This window comes from Populus nigra, chromosome 1 (assembly GCF_951802175.1).
Source record: "Populus nigra chromosome 1, ddPopNigr1.1, whole genome shotgun sequence".
NCBI classification, from domain to species: domain Eukaryota; kingdom Viridiplantae; phylum Streptophyta; class Magnoliopsida; order Malpighiales; family Salicaceae; genus Populus; species Populus nigra.
Window position 1 is genome coordinate 10,884,496 of NC_084852.1, and position 8,913 is coordinate 10,893,408.

The 8,913-nt window shown below is 33.6% G+C and overlaps 1 protein-coding gene across 1 annotated transcript; it reads left to right on the forward strand.

The window, feature by feature from the left end:
* The first annotated feature begins 3,973 nt into the window (after nucleotides 1–3,973).
* LOC133701869 (glutamate receptor 2.7-like) lies at nucleotides 3,974–7,516 on the forward strand. Its single transcript, XM_062126019.1, has 5 exons — nucleotides 3,974–4,369; nucleotides 4,457–5,718; nucleotides 5,865–6,171; nucleotides 6,293–6,687; nucleotides 7,111–7,516. The coding sequence occupies exons 1-5, from the start codon at nucleotides 4,105–4,107 to the stop codon at nucleotides 7,489–7,491; spliced, it is 2,610 nt and encodes an 869-aa protein (XP_061982003.1). The 5' UTR covers nucleotides 3,974–4,104; the 3' UTR covers nucleotides 7,492–7,516.
* The last annotated feature ends 1,397 nt before the right edge of the window (nucleotides 7,517–8,913 follow it).

The window sequence follows — 8,913 nt, forward strand, 5'->3', positions numbered from 1 at the left end:
GATAATTTACTGTGGTTCGTGCAGCTATCCCATAATTGTTCGTCAGAATCTTTCAACAAATCAAAAAACCTAGCTGCAACTGCATTAGGTTCTTCTTCTATGATTGGACATTGACTGACATTACCTTGATTCATTTTCATTGCATCCATAACCATATTCCTGTAAGGATTAGTGTTGTCATTTGCCGCTTCATGCACGTTGCTAGCACTAGAAGTTGACCCAACCACCCTTTCTCTCATTCTCTTCTTACTAACAAATACTTCTCCGTGTGCATACCAACACTGGTAATTCTCTATAAACCCTTTGTATAGAAGATGCATCATTACAACATCTGGATATAGATACTTTTATTTTGACACTTCTTGCATGAACACCTAATACCGCCTCCAGTAAAATTTTTGGGAATAGATGTTGTGAAATTAATAAAACCCTGAACCCCGTTTTAATAATCCATCCTCTGCAATCCTTGGGGTGAATCTCGATACATCCATGAACGATCATCCATGACTTCTATCGAACCTCTATAAAATTATGATGACAACATGTATTAATTAACTATGTTAGGTAAATAAATTTGCAAAAATATTGGTTTACCTCGAGATTATCCAACAAACCAATTACAACTTCTCATAAATATCAACATCGATACAAATTAATACATATAAATTTACGGAAATTACAACTCTGCAATACCAATGATAAAAATTAAAACAGATCCATTAAATAAGCTATTATTTATTTCAAAACAGCACATGTAATTTGGTATTTCAATAAAGTTTCAACAATTTACAAACAAATATAATTTTACAAAATCTAAAATAAACTATAACAAGTATAAAATTATACATTCATATACTACAAAGTTTGTTTGAGAAATAACAATAAAACATGTTTACATATACTAACAAAATACATATAATAAAAAACAATAAAATTGACATTTAAATGTTAAAATTTAAAAAGATAGAATTACTTATAAAAACTGATAAAATCCGTCGGTAAATCAGAACACGAATGTTGTGACCACAAAACTTCAAGAAATATTACTTGTTGTGCTGAGAAGAGGGAGATTTTTTTTTTAGGGGGGCTGGTTGTTTGTAGTAGGGGAGAGTTGGGATGGGGAAGAAGAAGGAGAAATAGGAAGGAGAGGGTCGACAGAGTGGTCATTTATTAACTTTTTCCAATGGACTCCCCGATAGAATTATTCCGTCTGTGAGTCCGTCGGCAATTCTGACGATAAACAGGGCACGTCACTGTATGGAGATTCCGATTTGAATCCCTCGGTGATTCCGTTGGAATTTCAAACAGTGAATCGATCATGTCACCGTACGAAGCTGCCGTTTTGAATCCCTTGGTGATTCCGTCGATAAAATCACCCGCAAAAACCTCCACATCAGCGAATCAGTTTTTTTTTAATTTTGAATATTTCGTTTGTCATTCTGTCAGCAAATACCGACCGAATGTGTTCATTGGTATATACCGGTGGAATGACGGACGGAAAAAATTCTGTCGGTAATTGTGACCTCAAATTACCGACAGAACTATTCCGTCAGTGAGGTCGTTAGTATTAAGTGAATTTCTGGTAGTGTGTCCACTCTTTCCTCCAAATCAGTTGACATAATTTTTTAAATTCCCATCTATAACTACAGAATTTAAAGACATTAACTTTATAATTTAAAAGGAGATATAAACAAAATTATAGTAAAAAAAAAATTGAAACCCAAAAATTTCAATTTTTTAGTTTCTTGATTTTGACTTTATATGAAATTTATTTTTACTTTTATTTTATTTTTCTAAACTTCTATTTTTATTTTATTTTAAATTTTAAGTTTAAATAAGATTTTATTTTTCGCTAAACAAAAGCTATTTAATTTGAAAGTCTTCCTTTTCTTCATTAAGTTTTAATTATTAAATTTGATTAATCTGAAATTTTTTGGAGTTGCTACATGGATCATTAATGGGTTTTGTTAATAGAATTGGATGAAGAGTGTAAGAAAGGATAGGATTGAAACTCTTAGATAAATTTAGTGTAAAATTGATGTTTGTTATCGGTGAGGGGTAACATTTTAATTAACCCAAAATACTAATAAAAATATTACTCCACCACCCTCGTTTAATCAACAATAAAATCGAACACCCCATATATTTTTTAAATGAAAATTTTTTCTTACTTTCTTCCTCAGTACTTGTTGTCACCTACCAAATAAACAAAAATTACTATTTCCACATTCATCCTTTTTGTTTTTTTTTCTCGTATTTTCTTTTCTCGAACAAGTTGTAAGGTTAAAAACTATACCTATAATATTGATGATTCTCCATAATCCTGAATGCTAGGGAAAATATATTTCACGGCACTTGGATTATGGATGATCACGTGTTCATGTCAATCTTTTATTCTTCATAGATGAGGTTTCTAGGGGTTGATGACAGAGTCTGGATTTCCAGCAAAACAGTCCCTGTTGTGGATTTTTTAGGACCCTTTGATGATTAAACAATGACTTTATGAAGAGTTGTGGTAAATATACATTCAGTTCTAAGAACAAAAGTGCTTGTTCTTAGTATGTAATAAATGCTGAGAATTAATTGTAGGGGAGTAAAAGATCATAAACCCCTTTCTTGGGTTGTTTAGAGCATTTTTATAACCTTTTCTCTTTCCTCTTTGAGGGATTGTAAGTCTTTTCCATCTTCTTCCAAGTGGGAGAAAGACCTTTACAATCAACATTAATATTGAATGTAAGTGTATTATTACACGACATTAATATTGAGAGTGACACATGCTTATGGAAGATAGTCTTACATCAATTTGTACATAATATTAACGTTGATAGGATCATCCTTTATAATCAATATTAATATTAATTTGATCTAAGGATGGTCTTTAGAGGATATTTTGGCTGGCTAGGGAGTAGGGAAATGATGACCCTAAATTCTCACTTTGAGTGATTGTAAAAATAAATTGATTTGTAAAATAATTTTTAGTATGAAATACGTTGATCCATCAAATATATTCTCACATATAATGAAAAGAGAATTCTTTAAAATAAAAGAATTCATAAAAACTATAATGGTAATATTAATAATAGTTCCCTTTATGAAGCTCACATCCTCGAAGAATATTATTTTAATTAAATTTTAACTATATTTATAAGAAAATTATTTAAAAAATTTAAAGTTGAAAACTGTTCACAATATATAGTAATTTCATTTTCTAATTATTAACTACTTAATCAATTCTTGAAAAATGTGGTAAAAATATTAAGTAAATGAATGAATAATACATGTGCGTGAAGCTCTAATAAGAAAATTCGTATAAATGGTCATTGCATAACTATTATTGAGTTTTCTTTATTTAAAACAAAAAAAAAAAGTTGAAATCGTGAGTCAACCTAACCTAATGAATGGGTGGGTCAGTATGTATTGACTCAAATCTAAGCATACCAAGAATCTGAAACAATTGTCATGCTAATTACTCAATATCAAGCACCAAAAAATATTAAATAATTAGCATTACAAAAAATAACTTCAAATTAATTTTTTTAAATTTTTTTATCACTTTATATGGTAATATTAAAATTAATTTAAAAATAAAAAATATTATTTAAATACATTTTAAACTTTATTACTAATTAGTTATCGATAAATAATCTTTTTATTTTTATTGTCGTGTTTTTTTTTTTTTTTGAATAAGGGTATTCTCAATTAGATTGTAAATTAACCGAAAATAACCCTCCTTCATGTCAATCCCTTAAAATTTAATCTTAGTTGACACGTAGATAGCCAAATAACACTCTAGTGAAATTTGTAGCTGTGGGGATTTGCACCAAGGGTTTCGAATTTAAATTTTGCGTGTCCCATTGATCACCATGTTTTGTACGGTGTCGAAACTCGGCCACAAAAAATAGTAGGATATACTTGCACACAATATTTAATGAAATGATACAGAAAATGAATGAGAAAATAAAGTCCAGATTATAACCCCTGAATAAAGGAGAAAAATCTTAAGGTTGAAAGTTGACGAAGTAAAATATAAATTGAGATCTCTAGGCTAACAAGTATGGAGGAAGAGAATCAGCTCTAGTACTTCGTTATTTCGTTAAGAATACAATGGGTACTTTGCCTCACGCCTTCTCGTTGTTCGCTCTAATTTTGCTCTTGACATCCGGTACAGGAGCCGATCAAAGCACCAAGACACAGGCTATTTTCAAAGGAAGTACTGGAATAGGAGCTATTGTGGATACAAGTTCCCGTATTGGCAAAGAAGAAATAGTAGCGATGGAAGTTGCAAAGGAGGATTTCTATAGCTTCGGAAATCTAACATTTTTGCTTATAAATGACTCTCAAAAGGATACCATCCATGCAGCTCTTGAAGGTAACTATATGTTTTGCTTTTGAAATAAGTATCGTTTGCCTTAAATTAAGATAAATCCAAGCTCAGATCTGTGCTTTGCTTACACAGCTAAGGATCTTATCGACACACGACAAGTACAAGCCATTATAGGACCACGGACATGGGAAGAGGTGCCATTAGTTGCTGAGATTGCCAGAGAAACACAGGTTCCAATTCTTTCTTTTGCTGACACAGCTCCAGAATGGGCAACTGAACGATGGCCTTCTCTACTTCAAGCTTCACCTGATAAGCGTGCTCAAATGAAAGCCGTAGCTGCTATTGTGCAATCATGGAACTGGCATCAGGTCATTGTGATATATGAAGATACAGATTCTTCAGCAAGGGGAGTCATACCACATCTACATGATGCCCTTAGAGAAGTTAATTCAGAAGTAAGCCAATTTGTAGCCTTCTCTCCTTTTGCTACTTCTGATTCAATGTCCAAAGAGCTTGAAAATATCAAAAGCAAGCAGTTCTGTAGAGTCTTTGTTGTTCATTTGTCCTTCAAATTGGCTGTGCGGTTATTTGAAATGGCAAAGAAAATGGAAATGATGAAAAAGGACTACGTATGGATCACAACAGATCCCTTTACAAGCCTTGTCCATTCCATCAATGCCTCTGTAATATCCTCAATGAAAGGAATTCTAGGAGTCCGGAGTTACTTCCCTAAAATGGGACGGCGTTTCGAGACTTTTAATCAAAGATTTCGTACACGTTTTAGCAGAAAATTTCCCCTGGAAGAAAAGAAAGAGCCTGGGATTTACGCCGTGCAAGCCTATGATGCTATGAGGACAATAGCTCTTGGATTAAATAAGGCCGGAAGTAAAGGGGGAGGGAAAGAGTTGTTGGAAAACATTTTGGACGCAGACTTTCGTGGTTTATCAGGTAAAGTTAAATTAAAAAACCAGAAAGTTGCTGCAGCAGAAATATTTGAGATCGTGAACGTAATAGGAACGGGTTACAATGAACTCGGGTACTGGACCTATTGGTCCAATGGATCAGGATTCTCGGAGAATATCCATGAAAATTCTACTTATAACTCGTCGATGATTGATTTGGAGCAAGTGCATTGGCCAGGGGGGCCTAGGTATACTCCAAGAGGATGGACTACACTGACAAGTGCTAAGCTATTTCGAATCGGAGTGGCTTCCTTGTCAGGTTACGAAGAATATGTGAAAGTGGAAAGTGATGATCGCTTGGGAACGAACTTCTCTGGTTTTGCAAACGAGGTCTTCAAAGCAACTACAGCAAGCATGCCATTCTTTCCGCCATACGAGTTCCAATACTTCAATGGAAGTTACAATGAACTTGTAGAGCAACTTCATCTAAAGGTAAGAGGCAGCTTGATAGAGTAAAATGATTAATTAAATTTTCATTAATTGATCATGCATGCACGCATATTCTGAAAAAAAAAAAAAAAACTTTAGACTAATCATATATACTTTGTTGTACTTGGACTTTTTGCCCACAACACCAGAATTTTGACGCAGTTGTTGGTGATGTGAAAATAGTTGCAAGCAGACACCAATATGCAGAATTCACCTATCCATATACTGAAACAGGATTGGTGTTGATCGTCCCGGTCCGTTCGAGCAGTAAAGCATGGTCATTCATTAAACCATTCACCGCAACCATGTGGGTTTTAATCTCAGTGATTACAGTCTACAATGGTTTTGTTGTTTGGTGGATAGAGCGAAAGCATTGTGATGAACTACAAGGCTCCATCCCAAATCAAATTGGGATCATGATTTGGTTATCCTTCAACACTCTTTTCTCCTTGAATGGTAAATTGAAGTTTTTAGTTCCAATCAGTTTCCTTCTTTGATTTGAACTTTTGAAAATATATAACTAATCCTTTAACAAGCAATTAATTAACAATATCTTGCTGACAACAATTTGATTTAGGGCCAAAGCTTCATAGCAATCTATCAAGGATGTCAGGGGTGGTGTGGCTGTTTGTGGCTCTAATCATCATCCAGACGTACACAGCCAACCTCTCAAGCATGCTAACTGTACAGAGGCTTGAACCCACTATAACAAGCGTTGAAGAACTATTAAATAGCAATGCAATGGTTGGATATTGTACAGGAACCATGGAAAGATATTTGACGGAAGTTTTAAAATTCAAGACCCAAAACTTGCAGCATTTTCGGTCAGCAGAAAATTATTCTGAAGGCTTCGAGGACAAGAATATCTCTGCTGCCTTTCTTGGAACTCCCAGTGCCAAGATATTCCTTGCAAAATACTGCAATAGCTTCATCCAAATTGGACCAACGTACAAAATTGGAGGGTTTGGATTTGTAAGATCTCGCGCTCATATTTATTCACCTTTTCCGTTCATTAATAATTTTCCTGAAATTACTATTGCTAATTTATATTCTTACGGGCCAAACCAAAATATTCATATATATAGGATTAGTTCTTGTAAAATTTGTATTAGGGCCAGAGGCTTTTTGTTGACTTTGTAGGTAGGTTGGACCACAAGTTACAAGGTGTTGAGTTTGACCGTTGAGTTTGACCACGGGAAACTAACAATGAAATCTTTGATTTTGAACAAAATTAGTAGGAGAGAGATCACTTAGATAGGTTCAATGAATCATTAAATATAAGTTGAATAAATTAGTAGGTTGTGCTAAAAGATACATGTCGAAATATACATATATATGAATCAAACATGAACTTAAGGAGTGATTAAATTTTTACATGGTTAATTTGTTTACCAGGCGTTTCCGCGTGGATCTCCATTACTTGCTAGCATGAATGAGGTTCTACTGAATTTATCAGAAAAGGGAAAGCTACAAGAACTAGAGAAGACATGGATTACCCCACAAAAATGCCCGAAGATGCCAAGTGATAGTTCCAGCCTTGGTCCCAGTGGATTTCGAGAACTTTTCTTTATAACTGCATGCACAACAACAATTGCCTTCGTCATATACGTCTGTCGCCCTAATTTGTTGAGGCATAAAAACATATGGGGAATTATCTCAGCTGTACTGAAACGTTGGGTCTCTCCGAGGAGGCACTTCACTAGTAGAAGAGTACCCAACGTAGAAATTTCAATACCAGAAATTCATCTCAAACAAACAAAATTATCAACGAAATAATTATGTCGATAAATTATAGTGATAATTACCGATAGCCAAGATTCCATTTGTAATTCAGTCGGTATATATCGATAGAATTACAAACGGAATATATAGAATTTGAAAAAAAAAGCGGTTTGATGTGAAAGTTTTTGCGGGCAATTTTACCGATGGACTCACCGAGATATTCAAACCGGGATCTCTGTATAGTGACTTGACTAATTCACCATCAGAATTACCGACGCAATCATCGAAAGAATGAGTCCGTCAGTGATTTCATCTACAAAAGTTAATATATCACCACTCTACCGATCCTCTTCTCCTCTATTTTTCCTTATTCTTTCCCATCCCAACTCTTCCCTTCCAAATTGCAAACAACCCCCCTAAAAATATCCCCCTTTTCTCAACACAAGTCATATTTCTTTAAGTTTCGTGGTCACAACATCCGTGTTTTTTGTGTTGATTTTATCATTTTTTGTAAGTAAATTTTTTTAAAATAATTTTAACATTTAAATGTCAATTTTATTGTTTTTTTAGTATATGTATTTTGTAATGTATGTACAAGTTTTATTGTTATTTCTCAAACAAACTTTGTAGTATGAATGTATAATTTTGTACTTATTATGATTTATTTTAGATTTTATAAAATTATATTTGTTAGTAAATTGTTGAAACTTTGTTGAATTACCGAATTACATGTGTTGTGATGAAATAATTAATAGCTTATTTAATGGGTCCATTTTGATTTTTGTCAATGCTATTGCAGAGTTATAATTTCCGTAAATTTATATGTATAAATTTGTATGGATGTTGATAATTGATAATGAATATTTATGAGAAGTTTTAATTAGTTTGTTGGATAATCTGGAGGTAAACCAATATTTTTGCAAATTTATTTACCTAATATAGTTAATTAATACATGTTGTCACCATAATTTTATAGAGGTTCGATAGAAGTCATGGGTGATCGTTTATGGATGTATCGAGATTCACCCTAAGGATTGCGGAGGATGAATTATTGTAATGGAGTTAAGGGTTTTATTAATTTTGCAACATCTATTCCCAGAAATTTTACTGGAGGCGGTATTAGGTGTCTATGCAGGAAGTGTCAAAATAAAAAGTATCTACATCCAGATGTTATAACGATGCATCTTCTACACAAAGGGTTCATGAAGGATTACTTATGTTAGTATGCACACAGAGAACTATTTGTTCGTAATGATAGCATGGGAGAAAGGGTGGTTGGGTCAACTTCTAGTGCTAGCAATGTGCACTAATTATTAATGATGCTTACAGGAATATGGTTATGGATGTTGTCGCCCGTACCCCGCGCGGCATCGATGGCAATTTTCATTTATTTGCTTGATGGGTTCTTTAGAAGTCTCCACCTAGTATTTAATTGAAGGTTACTAGGAAACTCGAGTGTACTGGTCGTTGTCAGAG

Bases quoted from the DNA above. Each gene is read 5' to 3' on its own strand.
- LOC133701869 (XM_062126019.1), top strand. From the start codon at position 4,105: ATGGGTACTTTGCCTCACGCCTTCTCGTTGTTCGCTCTAATTTTGCTC. The intron at 4,370-4,456 runs GTAACTATATGT...TTGCTTACACAG, and splicing joins CATCCATGCAGCTCTTGAAG to CTAAGGATCTTATCGACACA. The intron at 6,688-7,110 runs GTAAGATCTCGC...TTTGTTTACCAG, and splicing joins AAATTGGAGGGTTTGGATTT to GCGTTTCCGCGTGGATCTCC.